At 41.8% G+C, this 19031-nt stretch overlaps 1 protein-coding gene across 1 annotated transcript in view; it reads right to left on the bottom strand.

Moving 5' to 3' along the window:
* Positions 1-19031, bottom strand: part of LOC119811607 (teneurin-3) — a 378529-nt gene that overhangs the window by 179484 nt on the left and 180014 nt on the right. Inside the window, 1 exon segment of the mRNA XM_042054919.1 lies at positions 10895-11132. Coding sequence (XP_041910853.1) covers positions 10895-11132 — 238 coding nt within the window.

Here is a 19031-nt window from a genome sequence, read left to right as displayed (position 1 = left end):
CACATACACACATACACACACACACACACACACACACACACACACATACTTTGTTTGTTTTGGATGCAGGGTCTTACTATGTAGTCTTGACTGGCCCAGAACTTGCAATATAGAACACCCTGCTCTTGAATTCACAGAGATCCCTCCTCACAAGTGTTGGGATTAAAGGCATGTGCAGCCACAGCTGGCAAGGATATATGTATATGTATACACACAAACACACACACACGGAATGACAGAGCTTCTACCAAGGGACTCTTAGCCAGGACTCCTGGTGCAGGTCTGCAATCCCAGCGACTTCAGAGGCTAACACAGAAAGTCTACTTACTTCCAAGCTTACTTGGGGTATAGAGTGAGTCCAAAGTCGCATAGGGGATTTGGTGAAGCCCTGTTCCAAAATAAGAAGAATAAAGATCTTGTTTGTTTGTTTTTGTTTTTCGAGACAGGGTTTCTCTGTAGCTTTGAAGCTTGTTCTGGAACTCACTCTGTAAACCAGGCTGGTCTCAAACTCATAGAGAGCTGACTGCCTCTGCTTCCCAGAGAGCTGGGATTAAAGGGGTGTGCCACCACCACAGCGCTGCAGAAGAAGAAAGATCACTCGAGATGCAGTTCAGTGGGGGTGGGAGGGCATACCTGTCTGGGCCTTGGGCTTCATACCCTGCACCAAACTACAACTCCCCGACTGCATCCCCCTCTCAAAGCCAAACCCTTCTAACTCAGAGAACTCAGTTAATGGCTTCAATTTGGAAATATTCCTACCAATACATGATCATGTTGCCAAAACATGCATTGGTTGATACATTACTATAATAATTTCCAAATTTTCTCAGGAACTTCCATAACACAGTGGATATCAAGATAAGGAGAAACAAAATCATCTATAAGATGAATTCCGGTTTTGAAATTTGTTCTGGAATACAACTCATCTTTTCAAAAGCAGTCATGGAGCGGGGAGATGGCTCGGTCAGGGAAGCGCTTGCTGGGCAAGCCTGGGGCTCTGAGTCTGATCCTCACCACCCACAGAGAAAGACAGGTGTGCAAGCACGTGCCTGTAATGCCAGCGCTGGGGGAGGCGGGGACAGAAAGACAGGTGTGGAGCACATGCCTGTAATGCCAGCGCTGGGGGGTGGAGACAAGCTGATTTCTAGTTTCACTGAACCAGTTAGTTTTGCCAAGTCAGTGGGCTCCAGATTCACGAGGAGGCCCTGTCTTGCCTAAAACATAAAGAGAATGACAGAGGAAGATACCTACATGACATTAGGCCTTTGTTCACTTGTATCAGATTGCACATGGGCACACAGACTCATACATACACATGCATATACAACATACAAACAAAGCAGCCACACTATCTCTAGGTCTTCCATAATAAAATGATTTTTTCCCACAGTGGTTCACTGTGCAAATCTTAACAACAATAACAACAACAACAATAAAATGCGAAATGAATGAATGAATGAATGAATGCATGAATACTAAAATTCAGGCTTTGTTTTCTGATCTACTAGGGCAACATATCTCAGATAATGTCTTCCTCATATTACTGTCGTCTTTCTGCAAAACAAAACCCCATGCTTGGAAGTTTCTTCATCTAAGAATCAGTGCAGCTGAGGAATTACTGCTTACTATCTAATTGTTCACAAAATTTGTCAGCGTGCGATCTTTTGGGGGAGTGGCTATAACTTTATTGGTTCTTGATGGCCTTGGTAGTGGCTGTTTGCCCTTAAAAAGACTAAGTCAATTGTTCTAAATACATAGGAGAAGAAGGAATTTATGGGAACCAGCAAGGGCTGTGAAGCAGCGTGGTGACATTTCTATGAAACCTTATAAAATCTTTGCGAAGCGTGATCAATCCTATCTGATAAAAAAGAGTTAAAACCACACAACTATCAAGGCAAAGGTCATGTAGTTCATCAGATGTTGAGAGGTTAAGCCAGATCTGTCTCAAAGCCAAAACTTTGCCCCATATGCCATGATCAGAAAGTGGCAATAATACATTATTCTGTAATTGGAACAGGATGGCTTCGACTAGAAGCATTTTAAGTGGTCATATATGACGTGAGATGATATAAAATCATAAAGAGGGTCATGGCAGAATCAGAAGGCTTATCAAATGGAACTTATTAAGCTTAGTTGGTTAATTGCATCTCCAAGAATTTCATCCTATGGGCCAAGAAGAAAGGGTTCTCAGATTGAAGGTAGAGGACAAAGATACAATCAGGCAAAAGTAAACCACGGATATGCCCGAAGGACATGCAGCTATCTGTGGCAGGGTAACAACTGATTGGTAATGAAACCAGAGGATGAAATTCTGGCAAAACCACAGTGGTCAAATTGTAGAAATACTAAATATAGGAAAATAGTTTTTGACAAAAATCACCATGTAGCAAAAGTAAGTAGAGATGAACTACTCAGACACACAAAATACCTAAAGCACACATGCAGAAAACCTTCATGTAGAGAGGACAGAGACGTAATCCCATAGAGTACATGGGAAGGGAAAGCCTGACAGGAAGAAAACCTCACATGGCCGCTGCTAAGGAAGAAGTGTTGGATGACTAGGTCACATCTGGAAGAGCAGAGCAGTGAATTCAGAGTCATTAGCCATGACCAAGGAAAAGGCCTCAGTGACCTTTTCCTTTGATGATGTTCACAGAGAAGCAATTCATTAGAAGTATTTAAAAATTTGTTTCCCCTAGGGAATCACAAAAACTAGTTACCATATATGAATATTTTGTAGAAATTACTGGTTATCCAGAATCAAATATTATCTGAATATGCAGTATTACAACTTATGGAAGTTATGACTTCAAAAACAAATTAATCCTATAGTAAATAACTAGTACACACTTTCTTAGCATCTTAATTTGTTACTAAAAAAAAACCCTGGCTCACTCTAATTTTTCCTGCATGGTGGTGCACATCTTTAATCCCAGCACTTGGGAGGCAGAGGCAGGCAGATCTCTGTGATTTGAAGGCCAGCCTGGTCTACAGAGCTAGTTTCAGGACAGCCAATGCTACATAGAGAAACCCTGTCTTGAAAACCAAATAAATAAATAAATATTAAAAAAATAAAATTATCATATGGTTGTATAGTAGCATCAGGCAAAAACACATAAAAAGCTTTTTATATCACAAATAAAACTCAAAATGAAGTTCTATCTTTTAAATGATGTGGAGACAATTCAGCAAGACTTTTCTCTTTCACTTCAAACATTTAGCATTCTAGTTAATTAAGTGTTCCAAGCATATGAAACATTTCATTATTATTGGGAGATTATTTTCTTAAGAACAAAATTAAGGCACTTGGGGCTCCTGCCTAAAACACATCCACATATTTCTTGCAAAATGACGAGAAGAGGTAAAACCAAGAGATTTTATTCGGCTAAAATTAATCACGGTTTAATTTTATGCTTGGCCTACTTCACACATAAAGTTAGGCATAAATATCCCAGGTATGACAAATGCATTTCTTATCTTCTGGGAAAATAAAACAGCTACTTGGTTACATATTATTTTTTGTTCAATTGTTAACCAATTAGGTGCCCTTATCCTGTCCCTGCTATTGTCATTCGGTCATTACTTAAAAAAAAAAAAATCATGTGCCAGGAGCTCGATTCACATTATTTCCTGAATACAACGTTATTTTGAACAGATTATAATTATGTTAAAAATTGCCCTCCGCTTTCAATAATTTGAAGGTGATTAAACTCATGATCCATGTGTGGTGTACGTCTATAGTCATAGCTACGAGCCGGGGCATGACGAACATTTGAGTCTAGGATTTCGAGATATACCCGGGTAACACAGTAAGACGCTCTTTCAATTAAAAAAAAAAACATACAAGCAAACAATAAAAATTAAAATGTAGGCTAGGAGTGGAGGGAATAGGGATATCCAGGTGGAATTAACCCAAACAGAGAATGTATGAAAAAGCCATCGGAAAGCTTGGTATTTTATAGGTCAATTGAAAAAAAAAAGAGTTAAAAAAAAGAGCCTGAAGAGAGATATTTTGTATGACTGGACAATGACACTCCCAGAAGTCATGGGTAATTAAGCAAAAATCCTAGTGCTGGGTTGGACACTTATGAGCTGTTGGTCAGGAAGGCCTTAGAGACTCCAACGTCAATGCTGCCCTTCACCAATCCTCTTGATGGCCCACACAGAATAGATGGCGAGACCTTACTGCTGCAGACTCCACACACCTTGACTGAAGATACTAGGAAATCAAGCTAGGATTGAGTTGCAAGCTTCCTCCCTGCTCGATAAGGTTCGTAAAGTCAAGAGTGTCATGAAAGCTGCCAGGGAGGAATGGTACCCACGATCTAACCCTGCTGTGACCCGGACGAACCACCACACTAACCTGCCGGCAAGGTGTGTTCACTGGCACAATAGTGTTATGACTGCCATGTGGGTAACCAAGGAGTCGAGTTGGATGTGAGGCCACATGACAGTAATGAATTCATACCCAGTACTGTAAATGATCAAAAAAATAAAAGACCTAGTTTGGCTAACTTGATAGGGCATCAGGTTTTAAACATTTTCGCTTATACTTTTCCTCAGCCTCGATTGGAGAAGCTTCTCTTTGCAATAAATGGTGGCGAAAGCAGAAACTCATGGCTGGCTATTCAAGTTCAGAGAAAAAGGGATAGTTGAGTATTCAGTCCTAAATAGGACATTCATATGACCACCACCCAAGGCTCAGGGAAAACTGTAAAAGGCGGGGGGAACAGAACCTAGGAGCCAAAAGATAGAGAAGGGCTTTGAAAGGCTATCCCTTGCACGTGACACATTCTGTGAATGAACCCACAGCAGCTGTGGATGTCTGATCTGGGTCTGCAGAAAACCCTGTCAAGAGTCAGTGATGGACGGGAGAGGGGCTCATCGGGCTCTCCCCCTCCCTGCTGAACTTCTGACTACCGATCCACTCCGGAAAAGGCAGCATTGGGGTCTTTGGTTACATACTCAGTGGTGGTGAGAGTTTCAAGATCTGGGTCACCCAGACGTCTCTGATCAAGTTCAGTGGGTCACCAAACAAACAAAAAGACATGAACATGAGAACGGGGCTCGTAGGGATGAGGGGTGTGTGTGTGTGTGTGTGTGTGTGTGTGTGTGTGTGACAGGGGTGAGGGAGGTAAAAGATGCTGGGGATGGAGTACCCACAATGCATCACATGGACACATGAAGCTATCAAGCAACAAACTGAACTAATTTAAAAGTTGGGCTAGGATTAAAACTGGGTGTAACTGCATCCAAAGCATTTGTTTGTTCTTCTCAAGATGCTGAACTGTATTTCTATGGCATCTACTGGCTTTCAATGCTGACTCATGGAAGTGACCTTCATTTACAGCAACTGTTGGTAGAGAGTCGATTTTCTCATTTTAATTATTGGCATGAGGTCTGCTATACAACCAAGTCAAGTCTGTAGCACTATAATGGGTTAGTAATAATATTACAGTAAACAAATCATGGCTTCACTTTCGCTAATCTTTGTAAGCACCTGTGAATTTTAGACTTTCTTAGAATGGTTGCTTTAAGTGTGAAAAATGGTTTGGGAGACTCTGTTTATTATACTAGAAATACATAGACTAAATTCAGAATCAAATTTTGGTTTTTGTTTTATGTTTTTATGAGTATAAGTTTGATTTCAATATAATATCTTCACTGAATTTATTCTATTTTATCATCCAATCTATCATCTTTTTTTCCCCTTTTCATAGTGCTAGGTTCAGGTTCCAGGGATTTATATATATGGGGTGAGTCCTCTCTCTACCACTGAGCTACAGCCCCAATCCAATACGCTGTCTTCATTAGATACTGTGAAGACAAGACAGCAAGAAAAATATTTACATATTACTTTGGGATCCCTGTATTTAGAGTTCAGCGGGAACTTTTATTGTTGATGAATTAAGAAATGGTGAATGATTAAGTATTTGCTGCAAATCAAATAGAAACCAGAGAAGTGCAATTTCTTAGTCACATCTGTGTCCAAAGGCTACCCTCACATTTGTCTTTCATAACCATCTGCCTAGGAGCAAGAGACTACAGACTTCACCCTTTGGGATTCAGTTCTGAATGTTGGGGACAACAGGGCTTTTGTGTTAGAGAAGCGTCACTGTTTGGATGAGGTGCGCAGTCAATGCAGAGCTAAGGCACCGAACCAGTTCTGTGTCCCCCCTTTCACAGAGAACAAGGAGTTTAAGGGGCGACTTCAAATATGCCTTAAGTAGCACCCGGACAATCCTCCATTGTATTGCTCTCTTTTCCCTTCTTGGTTTCTTACCCTCACAAACGCCCACACACCACATCTCCTACAGATGCTTTAAAGAACACCCTAAGTTACTGTAAAAGACTGCAGGATTGCTCTAAGATCCAACTGACTTCTATTAATGACTTCACCGTTATTTTAGTAACGCTTATTTTAAAAACCAGGACGATAAAACTTTTAATGGCTGAGAATTTCTTACCCTAGGACCAGGTCTGATTTTGAAATTGGTGTTCGACAACTTTGGCTTCTCTTTTACACCTCTTTTCTAGCGTGTGACATTCTCTTTCCCCACAGGAGTCCCTGGGTATCCCCAAGCTACCTTTGACAAAGGCGAGGCCTTAGCCAGTCAATTTAAGTTAATGGGCTACCTGCCCAGGCCTAATTTACTTACAGCAGTAGCTGTAACTCCAGACGGTCCTACTACTCCCTCACTTGCTAATGACAGGCATTTCCTTCTCACTCAGGAGGTGGATGTACAATTTTTCAGGTGGAAAAGGCTTCTCTTGGTACCATAAGGTCACCACGTGTGAGAGACTGCCCACGGTTTCTGTAGGTGAGACTGACGCAGGCCTGATGCTGTATGACTGCCTTGCTTTTCCTTAGGACCATTTAAAAGCAGAGAAAAGGCAGGGAAAAGGAGAATGCAGTGAGGACGCAACACTTCCACCTAAGGATTCTGTCTTATAAAGCGCATAGCAATTGATCTTACGTTAAAGCAGCCCAGGGCTTTCAATAGTCAAATTAAAAATGCACTAATAAAGAGGTAATTTAATATGCAATTTCATGCATTAATAATTAGCTGAGCAGTACTGAACTTCTAGGTAGAAAGCTATGGGAACATAATTAATGAACTATTAATGCCAAAACAGATGTCATAATAAAATGAGACTTTAATAAATCATTTATTAAGTGGCTACGAACTACTTTGTTAACATCTCAAAGGTAACTACTACGCTACTTAATTCATAGATGGAAACTAGGGGCTTGAAGACAAACAGTCACTGAGGGTCAAGGCTCGTTACTGAGTTCCTGCACGGTGCCTTTAAGTGCTATTGCTGGTCTAGGCCAAGCCTAAGCTTCTCACTGGCTTCTGTGTCCTCTTGTAGCTATTTTTACACACAGAAGAAGCTGAGTATAACAGAAAGGACAGTAGGCTAGCTCTAGGCTCTCAACATCCTAACAGCTAATGCTCCTAATTGTGATAACTGAACTTAAGGAGAAGGAACTGAGAAGGGACACTGTACCGTATTGAGTGTAGGGGCCAATTGCTACAGAGTAAGGTAATTTTGAACATCTAAAGCTGATTCGGACCTCGATGTGAATCTCACATAACTGAATTTCAGTGGAGGATGCAGAAGGACCAATGCAGGTTACCATGTGAAAAATAGAGTGTGTGGGAGTATTGACTGTCTCCAGGAATAGCAAAGAATAAATTTATCAGAGGAAGAAAATATGTATTTTTGTGGAAGCAAGAAATTGCCTGGTGAAAGATAAAAATGCTTCCTAATGAATCAAAATTAAAGCTATGTAGGGCAGGGTAGAAAGGTTTATATCCTTTCTGTGCTTATTAATATAAACTATAAAATTTCCAAATCACCGAGATCTTCAGGGATTATTCCAGATAAATTTTTACCAAATATTGTCTACATCCTCAGAGAAGAAAAGGATAACAAGATAAGAGGAAGGAAAAGCTATACCCACAGTTCCCCAGAACTGAATTTTATACTTTACAGCTTACAACGCTTAAATGATAGAAAAGTAATTAATAAACAAGTGTGTGTAAAAGCGACCTATGTGCCAGGGATCCTAGATCCAAGGACAGTTAAAGGCAGATGCACGTCAGGATGAAGTTGTTAATAAAGCTGAAACTGAGCTAGAGAATCATACTCAATAGGGAACCTTAACTAAAAGAGAGAAAAAAAAATCAATGATAAATAAGACTGCTTCTTCACCTCGAGAGTTCCAACCAAGTGAGACTATTAAAGAAACCACAGCAGCACTGCGTCCGTGCACTGTGAGATTTTCACTTCGCGGCTTAGCGTTATTCACCGAGTGCCTGCAAGTTGAAACATCATTTCTTTTTATTAGCACCACCATAAGAGGTGAACCTTAGCTAACAAGAAGATCAACAAAGCTACACCACAGGTGGTGTTTTTGTTAACACGACCCACAGACGTTCAACACATTACTCTTTCTAATTATTAGTGAGATAATATTAACCCCCCCCCCCCCCATATCCATTCACAAAACTATGTCATCCCATTGATGCCTCATTAGGGGTAAAGCCTTAAAGTGGAAGAAATCCTTGGTAACTGCTTCCCTTGGGAATGATAGTACACACGGAGAGGATGGATTGTTGTCTAACCAGCTACTTTCCTTCTGAAACTCCATTCCCAGAAAACCACACACGGAATAACAAGAAGGTATCTTTCTCAAATGCGTCCTACATTTCTTCAAGGTAACACATGACTTCCCAGAATCCCGACTCTCTTAGGAACAGTTTTTGAGGCTTTTGTGTTATACAACATCACGAAAATTAAACACATTTCTGATAATTTAACGCGACATATTCCATAAATCTTTGTCAAAACAATTATTGTCAACCACAACGCAATTATCCATATTCAATTTGATGACTCAACTGGAAAATTACTTTTTTCCTAATAAAATTCACGAAATGACAATAGCACACCAGTGTTGATTAGATGCTCAGTGGGTACTAATTAATTAAACCAGGTAAATTTAGGTCCCTGCTAATAACCTTGTGAGAAAAAAAATCCATACACATGGTTCTTTGTCTCGGATGAAGGGAGTTCTCCTGTTTGCCTCCTTTTCTTTCTATTTCTTTTCCTAATTTCTCCCAGAAGGGAAATACAAAATAAACAATAAAACTCAACTACTATTGGCTGGCACTACAGATAAAAAGGTGAGAGCTCTTTGTAACCTTGTTTAGTGAAAGAAAAGAAAAAACAGAATGTTTTTTATTGTTGGTAACTGAGAGAGAACCTCCTCAGTGCATCCTTGGGGCAGAGCTAGTATAGGACCAACAACTGATGGCAAGAAATAGCAGCTTATTTATCACGAGAAGGCTTCTTCAGCCAGCAGATCATTGAAATGCTGAAGTTGGCCATGGGCTCCGCAAGGGTGGGTGGGTGGGGGGCAGGAGGCATTCTCTCACGGGTTCAGAGTCCACTATTCTTGAGCTTTTATATGGTGATAATTCATTTCTTCTGAGTCTAACAAACAGTTAGTGAATCACGGAAATAAATACCAGGCGTGGTAGAGGATGCTTGCTGCCAAGCTGCCCAGAAATGACTAAGAAGGTGAATGACCCTTTGTCCATACCACAACACTGAGGAGCAGTGACTGTCCCCGTGAGCCTGAAGGAGCAGGAGTATTATGAACCGGGAGCTGTTTAACAATGAGATGAATTAGTTTAGGATAGGTTGCATCAAGTTAAATTTTCGTGTGAGCAGACAGACACTGGAACCTGGCTCATGCTACAACTCTTAATTTCAGAACCCCACTGAATCACATACCAAATATAATGTGTTGGCAATTGAGCCAGAAGGATGGAAATGAAGACATTAACGAATGTGTCCAAGTGGCTTTTTTTTGTGGGGTTCAGAAACCACTTGTCTGACCGCAACCAGAGAATGGAATTTTTAGGGAGAGTGGTTGTGTTCCCTAGGAGGAGGAGTTTCCTAATAGAACTCAGAATGAGTAGATGGCTTCTTCACCCCGAAGCCCAGTAGTGGGTGCTGTATTTTGATGACAGGGCATTTCTGCAGGGCCCCACAGCTCTCTATTTTGGGTGTCACTGGATATAATGCCAGAACGGAGTGTAAAAGAATGAGTCTGATCCCCTCACATTGCAGAAAACTATTTTTGACATAAGGCCTTCTGACTTATTCGTAAGCTTTGTACTTGGGGGGCAGTCCACCCCATCATGAGCTTACGAAAAATGGTCAACACATAGGCTATGGAAGTGTAAGTCTAGAGCCAATCAGCTGTCAATCACAAAAACCGGGAAAAGAGCTGGGCGGTGGTGGCACACGCCTTTAATCCCAGCACTCAGGAGGCAGAGGCAGGCGGATCTCTGTGAGTTCGAGGCCAGCCTGGTCTACAAGAGCTAGTTCCAGGACAGGCTCTAAAAAAGATGCAGAGAAACCCTGTCTCGAAAATCCAAAAAAAGAAAAAAAAAAAAGAAAAAAAAAAAAAAAACGGGAAAAGCTGCATGGGATTGACCAGCGCTGTTTGTACCTCCTTCCATTCCTCACGTGCCTGAGAAGTACAGACGTGAAAAAAGGATTGCGGTGAGGAGCAGCTTTGCTGAGGTGACGGAGTCTCACCTCTGATCAGGAACAAAACGTGTGAAAAGATGAAAAAGTTCACTGATCCAGCGCCTAGGAAATTTCCAGCAATCTGGAACCTGCCTTAAAAAGACACAACACTGGGGCTATAATTACGATAAATTCCTGTGAGTGAGGAAAGCGCTGGACTAGTTTATTTTTGAATTTAGAAGCTTCAAAATATGCGTGGTCGACAATCGGAGCATGTACCCTTCCCGTGCCCTGAGTGATCTCGAAGAGAAAATGATTTGAAGACTTCAAGCATCGGCGTTACCTGCTTTCCAGTGGAACATTACTGCCAAGGACCCAGCTGTCCTGCAGCTGGACGGACTCGGGTGTGGTTTGCAGCTCGGCGGGCAAAGCAGCCGGCGGGGCCGGACTCTGGTTCCTCCTATTGGTCAGGGAGTTTCTATTGAGAGAAGTGATTGATGGGTGATGTTGGGCCGAGTGCTGCTTATGGGAAGGCGGCAAAGGCTGCAGGGTAGGTTGTCCTTGGTTGTTTGCAGGTTGCTCTGCAGAAAAAAGAGAAACAAAGAAAGACCCGTTATAGGTTTCCGTGTGTACATACGTGCGCGCGCACGCCACCCTTTCCGCCAGAGCTGCTGGAGATAGATAACTTAGAGTTAAAAACTGCGTGGAAAAGCCACAACCTAATGCATTTGCATATTATTCTATTAAGTGTTTGCTCAGTGACATTCTCAAAGACCAAGTTTACCCTTGATACGCAAAGTTCTAATTAATATACAACAGATGGCAAAATTGCTTTTGGTTTTAATTTGTTTCAGACTTTTTTTTTCATCTGGATTTATTAACACCTTCAGAAAACAACATCTGACAGCTCCCCTAACGTGCCTTTAGATTTCAGATTTTTTTTTTTTAACAAACCAAGCCTGAAATTAAATGGGTGATTTTGGTAGAACACAAAGGTTTTTGAAATGCATATAATCCCTATAATTATTTAATGGAGTTTTTTTTTTAAAGCTTTATTTAACTGCAATAAATCATTACGAGCTAGTTGCTAACCAGCAGTAAGCCTGCTCGAGTTTAGCGCATCCCAAACAGGCAGCTCCGTGCTATGATCCACTAATAGACGCTAAGCATTCTGTAGCAGAAGGTCACTCTGCGGAGCAGATGTTGCTTCATGGATACTTAGCAGGCTGAATCACATCTGATTACAACGTCAGAAGCCTCATATACTTAATGACCGTGACATCCATTAGAACACACACAGAACAGATTCTCCAATTTCACAGTGTGTAGGAGAACTACATTTCTGGAGTGAGTCGTAGGTGACCAGAGCGACTCCTAGCAATAGATCAGTGGCACACATATTCTGCTCCAAACCAGAAGCAGAAGATGACCAACAATTTCAAAACACAAACACAATATTGCATTATAACTATGGGGGTAGCACTCTAGAGCTAGTAAATCGTCAGCTAAAACCACAGGCCGTTGCAGCATCTGAGATCTACTTTGCATGTCTTAGCTTTGGATATATATTTTACTAAATTGACATATACTGTATTTTACCAGAAGGATGATGCCTTAATTTAATATCAAAGTTATTATCTTCCTCCACATATAAAATACCTATTTTTTATTAAATATTGTTCAAAATGCAATATAACTGTAAAGTATCTTATTAAATCATGCTATTAATATAAATACCTATATTAAAAGAGAATAGGAAACGTGGTGGCTATCTTTCAGAGACTTTGAAATCCAGCAGTGATTATTAAGGAAAATAATACAATTATGCATTGTAATTCTGGATGCATGAAACGAATGCATGATGGGTAGTAGGGTGGACTATATGATCAAACTTCTGTAGCAGATCAGCAATAAAGATAGCTCCTCCCACAACACATAACATCAGTGATTATTATGTGTTTCTACCAGTGTCTAATAATCTCTATCCTGTAACTTAACAACCAACAGCTTCTCACTCTTGAAGTGAAAAGCAGAGACAAAATATCTAAATCTGTAACAGCAAGCGAATTCCTTGTGGAGCTGCTATTCCTAAAGTTCCCCACACTAGACACCTCAAAAATCTTCCCTGATTCAGTGTCTTGGCGATCAGGACAAATGAAGGTCTAAGTCTCACTAGAAATGCAGCACGCCTTAGAAGGAATCGCAGGGCTAAGACGGTACAGAGTTGAAGTTCTTTCACGACACCAGGCCTCAGTTTAAGCCCCACGGAAGATTCATTATTCAGGTCTCATGTAATTAATTAGAGCTGTCTTCCTCAGCACCAGTACACATGAGATTCTTTACGGAAAGCTGGAAGGCACATTCAGAAAGCTCCTCACAGTCCGCCACAGCAAGCGGCAGCTATGGGGGCGTGGGATGGAAACAAAGGGAGCAAGGCAGAAATAGTTCAAAGGACAAGGTGACAAGACTTTGCCGAGAAGGCAGGAGGGGCCAGGTGACGCCATGTTATTGAGCTTGGTATCATCCAAGAACGGCACGGCACTCTACACGTGTCTGTTACGGCAACTACTAAACGGTCCGAAGCGTCTAGGAATCAGAAAACCAAAGTTAATTCTTTGTGAAGAGTCACGGTAGAGCCCGTTCTATATGATCTCAGGACAACTCGATGGATTCAATCAAATCTACTCCGTTGTCCATTTATGCCTACATTCGGCAAACATGTAACCACATTCTGTGCTACAGAGATGTGCTGAGTCGGGGCCCAAGTGAATTCACTCTATAAATGATGAAATAGCACGCATGGATGTGGAGGTTGGTATTAAACGCTAAATAAATTTAAGATCTCTGTCACATATCTGAATGTGTTAGTTAAGGATTCCTCTTAAAACAAATCAACACACAACCACTGTGGAATTTAAGGCATTAAATTTATGCCATTTAAGGCATCAGAAATCTGCCCCTAGCTTAAGTTGTTCACTTTGTAAGCATTTAGCAAGGACTTGGCAGCCGTGACGCAAAAGACACCAGTACTTCCCATGGCCCATCCAGCTACTTCAGCAGTACATTACTGCTGCTGGGACCACTTTTCATTTGGCTACACATCCAAGAGATCTACCAGGCAAACAGCTCCAGATGCCGAAGGTCCTGATCTCTACAGACTCAGATGGGAGCGTCTGAGCGGAATAGCGGAACGTTTAAATTCTACAGCGTATCATGGAGAGAAGCAATATCCACAGACTCAGAATTCACACCAGTTCTCAAGATTCTGGGCAAATGGGACATGGCTGGGGTGTGCATTTATCTCCAGCATCCACTCAACAGGGAGCAAGCATATAAATCCCAGCAAGATGAGACAGAGAGAAACACAGCCAGACAAGACGACAGAATAAAAGAACAAAAGTAGGAGAGAGAAAGACAGATCTACGGCTATACAGCTCGCTACAGTTTTAAAGTAGGAGAGAGAAAGACAGATCTACGGCTATACAGCTCGCTACAGTTTTAAAGAGGCATAAAAATTTGGCTGTCATCATCGCAGCTTCCAACACAAAGAATAAATATGATCAGTTGCATGACTTGGAAGATTTTTAAAAAACAAAATATTTGCCTAAAACAAATATAACTATGAGTCATACTGAGAACAGAGAGAAGTCATTTTAGAGTCTGTACATAAAGAATTACCGAATATCCAGGGAAGCATTTAGGGACCAAGGTTCAAAATGGGCATAATGTAACATAGAACAGCGTCTAGACGTGGAGATTATTAGAATGCTTGAGAGGCTAAGTCAGGTGAGCGCATAGGAACAACGCGGGCTGCACCTTTGGCCTTTGGGGTTGAGCTAATCCATGCAGGGTAAGCTTTGCTCAGAGTTACCAAAAGGTTTTAGATATATGGATTTGGGACAAACTGACCTCATGCATCGCTGAGACACAGATCTGAGGATGCCACTGTAATTCTGGAAAATTACAACTGGCTTCCTAGTGCCTATCAAACATAAAAATAACCTCAGAGTGAGTGGGGGTATTTGGTCACAGAAAGCCCAACATGGGGAGCTGGAGAGATGGCTTAGCAGGTAAAAGCATGTACTTTTCTCTCAGAGGACGTATGTTCAGCTCCCAGCATACGTGCTAGACAGCTCACATCTGCTGAGCGATTTGATGGCTCGAATTTCACGAGTCCCTAAACTCACATGTATACACCCCACACATACACACACATGCATAATTTTAAGACAATATAAATAAGTCTTTAAGAAAGAAAGTCTGATGGCCCCAGGGCTGGAGAGATGGCTCAAAACACTGGCTGCTCTTCCAGAGGACAGACCCAAGTTTGAGTCTCAGCTCTTCTATGATGGCTCACAATCATCCCTGATTCTAGTTCCATGGGATCTAACGCCCCCTCCTGGCCTCTGTTGACACCAAGCAGGCACGCAAGTGTTACACAGACAGACATACATGCAGGCAAAACAGATAAAATAAAATTAAAATTAAAATGGAAGGAAAAAAAGGAATTTCAGCATACATCTGGCAAATTCCATTTCCCCCAGCATCCTCTTCATCCATCTTTCCTCTGAGTTGTAGTTGCTTTAATCTTTTAAAACATTGTCCTTCCTTTTTCTACATGCAAATCTCCACTTGCTTCAATCTCTAAGAAACATAACACTCCTGACTTTGCTTGGAGGATATCACTTATCTCTTCCCTGATTCTCCTAAAAAAGTTTTGTTGAGAGAAGTCCTTCGGTATATGTGTTACTTTTATTGGTTAATAAAGAAGCTGCTTCCAGCCAATGGCTTAACAGAAATATAGCCGGGCTGGAAGAGATGTATATAGAGAGAGTAGGTGGAGTCAGGGAGAAGCCATGGAGCTTCACTGGAGAAGCCACGCCAGATGCTGAACAGAGGTTTACCTGGTAAGCCACAGCCACGTGGCGATACACAGATTAACGGAGATGGGTTAGTTTAGAATATAAGAGTTAGCCAGAAAGACGCTTAAGTGAATGGCCAAGCAGTGATTTACTTAATATGGTTTCAGAGTGATTATATCACAGTCTGGGCAGCTACGAACGGACAAGCAGCCTCCAACAACAAAGTTTCCTGTTTTTTTTTTTTTCAATAGCTCCTTTTACTTTTCCCTTTGTGCCATGGTTACTTCTGCAGGCTATGACCCCTTTATCTTCTTTAATCCATCTTTGAGTCCATGCTATACCCACAGATAGGTCCCTTGCTCAAGTCCCATCAAAGACACTTCTTTTTGCTGTGGATGGGAACAAATACAGAGACCTATATCTGGATGATGTGCAGAGAGTGGGAGACCTTGGAGCATTCAGTCCTAAAAGGGATGTCTCCATCCAACCATCCACGCAGGGCTCAGGGATTACACAGAAGCGGAGGTAGGCAGGCTGTTAGAGCCAGCGGGGATCCAGACACAACAGGGCCGATGTACACATGAGCTTACAGAGACTGTGGCAGCACACAGAGGGCCTGCACGGGTCTAAATCAGATGGGGTCCCAGCGCTGAGAGAAGAAAGTGGACATAAAATCCCACCTCTAAGATGCGATTTGCAACTGACAAATTGTTTTCTCCAATGGAGTATTACAGGATGTATTAGCCACACCCCAGGGCAGGTCCCAGGCCTAGAAGGAGTTGTCTGACATGAAACAAACCCCACGCACTTTTTGATTCATTTTGCTTTGGTAGTTTTTGTTCTATTGATTTTGTTTTGTGGGATTTTTTTTTGAGAGAGAGAGAGAGAGACAAAATGTAAGAGAGAAAAAATGTCAAGTGGGGGTGGGTAGGGAGGCATTGTTGGGGGAGAATCATGATCAAAATAACGAGTGAAAAAATTAAACAAAAGTATGCACTGGCTGTGTATTTTTGAGGAATTACATTAGAAAGTATTAAACAGGTACAAAGCAGAGCTTACCAATATTATTTTTAGTCAAAAAGCTCTTTGCAAAGATGCCTAGCTTCCCAAAGAAATGCCAAGGTCCTTGGAAGCACACGAGCACCGTGAATTTCTTAGGATTTCATAGCACCTTCACAAAGTATCGTACCTCAAAGACTCTTTACAAGACGCTATTGATTTCATGGTGTTTATGTGTTTGGATATGAGATGGGCCCAATGCTCACACGTGCAAAGCCTGAGCTGTCTTCTCAGGTATCGGACCACAGCAACGAAAAGCGAGTGCAAATCTTTTGCTCTCGCAAATAAAAATAAATGAGCATTTATTATTAAGCTAAATAATTAGCAAATTAAATAAAAATGAACAGTTTTTATTTATCACCTCACTGAGAAGGAGGACAAAGCCACTCATTCCAAATACTGGTTTTCAGGAACACGTTTTGCAACTGCATCTGTGTTTTGATACTTCAAATCTACTCTTGTAAAAAAAAAAAAGATCTGCAAAAAAATGGAAGCTTACATTTTATATGTTCTTATAAACTACAACATAAAATCTGCAAAAAAATGGAAGCTTACATTTTATATGTTCTTATAAACTACAACATAAAAAGAGATATTAAATATTATATTATTAGATGGTCTGGCTTATCAAGTACATAATTTCCTTGTATCGTAAAGCTTATTCTTATATATGCTTCCAAATAAATAAATGTGTGTGTATGTTCTCGCATGGTCACGAGTCCACGTGCATGCATGTGCATGTAATCGTCTTTTGGAAAATAACCTCCTTAAAACTATTCTCTATGTAAAAAAGTAAACTCCCTGGCCTCAGGTATTATGTAATCAATCACTACCACATCTTACTCCTTTCTTCTTCTTCCCTTTCTCATGGTCACATTGTTCTTCAAGCTTCCATGAGAGCCCAACAATTACCTGGTTTTATTTATTAAGTTGCCTGAAATATACATATGGCAGATGCTTTTGAACCTCGGATTTTATTAAACAGACAGGAACGACTCTGTTTACTTTGCAAACCTGGCTATCAAAGCGTGTTCTCTGATGGCGTCCTGTAAGGCCATCTGCTTCTGTGTCATGATAGACAACCAATGGGCGTGTTGATAATTAGAGCTAGAAGCCACAGAAGTTAGTGCAGAACGGGTAGATTCCGGTTAGATCAGGCTATTGACACAGATCCTGTATTACTGGAGCTCTGTCTGGGGCAGAACCAAACCTTTGGACTGATCTTCTTGTTCAACAACCCTACTGTCAGCACCAAGAGACCCCAGATGTCTGACCACACAAAGGATAAGAAACTGGGCCTTTATTTTTCATGGAATATGTCCTTCAGTGTTACTTAACTGTTATGAGCACCATTTAAAGATCTAAAAGACACAGTGCCTGGGTAACTGTGAGTGTTAAAGATAACTGTTATAAAGACCAGGGAGGAAACAAGCCCTTTAGGGGCAATGACACATCCTGAGGGAAAACCAAGAAAGAGAAGACCCTTGTCAACCACGAATACTATAGCCATTACAAGTAAGGTCACTCGGCCAAGAGTTCCTGAAGGGAGCTCTGCTTCAACAGGGAGAACCTCACACACACATGTCACAGGAACAAAGGTAAATCCAAGCTCGTGCCTTTCTACCAAGAAGGACCTTGATCTTGCCATACCAAGGAAATCAAATGATTGAGCACAACCAGGCGTATTTGCTGACTTGACTTGGATAACTCTTTAGACGGAGTCTTGCTATGATGCTCTGACTGGCCTCAAATTCACAGGCTCCAACAATCTCTTTCCTCTGCCTCCCGAGAAACTGGCACTGTGGCAGCACACCTCCACACCCAGCTGAGGTGTACATGGTGTGTGCGTGCGTGCGTGTGTGCGTGCGTTTGTGTGTGTGTGTGTGTGTGTGTGTGTGTGTGTGTGTGTAATGGGAAACCCCGCTGGCTCACCACGGCTCTGCAGCATCTCCTCTGTGATTCACACAGTGGAGGCGGCTGTGCTACTCCCAGGGCAGAGTGGAAATGGACTTTTTTGAGTGTGAAACCTGGAAGAAAAACAACACCTGATGGGAGGTAAAAGAGCTTTGTTCGAGCGGCGTGTGCATCTGTAAGTGAGGGCTCTGGGTGGTGGCAAGAGAAAGGAGAGTGTGAGGTGAGAAGAGAGGAGGAGAAGGGGGCTGGCGCCTGCACTGAGCCAGTGAGCACAGCAGTTGGGACAAGAGTTGCTAAGGTCCCAGAATGCTTTGCCCCAACCGCCTCCTTCAGGATTTCCTTCCCAGGATGTTGGAGGCAGGCTGGCTTGCAGAGGTCCCCAGGGTAGACAAACGCTAATGTGAAGGGAGCTGGAATACTGGGTTGCTTTTGAATAGAGCAAAACTTCAGTTTGATGAAAGTGTGTTAATAGCAAAAGGAAGGTAGACAGAGGGCAAGAGAGGAAGCGGGGAGAGGGAGAGGTCAGGAGATGAAGCAGAGGCTGGGAGCGCAGAGAGGGAGGATGAGAAGAAACATTTTCTCCCCTTTCGTTTTTGATGGATTAAGATGGGTTCTCAGGTAGCCCAGGCTGGCTTCCAACTCTAT

Source organism: Arvicola amphibius, chromosome 4, assembly GCF_903992535.2.
Source record: "Arvicola amphibius chromosome 4, mArvAmp1.2, whole genome shotgun sequence".
NCBI classification, from domain to species: Eukaryota; Metazoa; Chordata; class Mammalia; order Rodentia; family Cricetidae; genus Arvicola; species Arvicola amphibius.
Note: the sequence above shows the minus strand (reverse complement) of the source record. Positions and strands in the feature narration are given on the sequence as shown.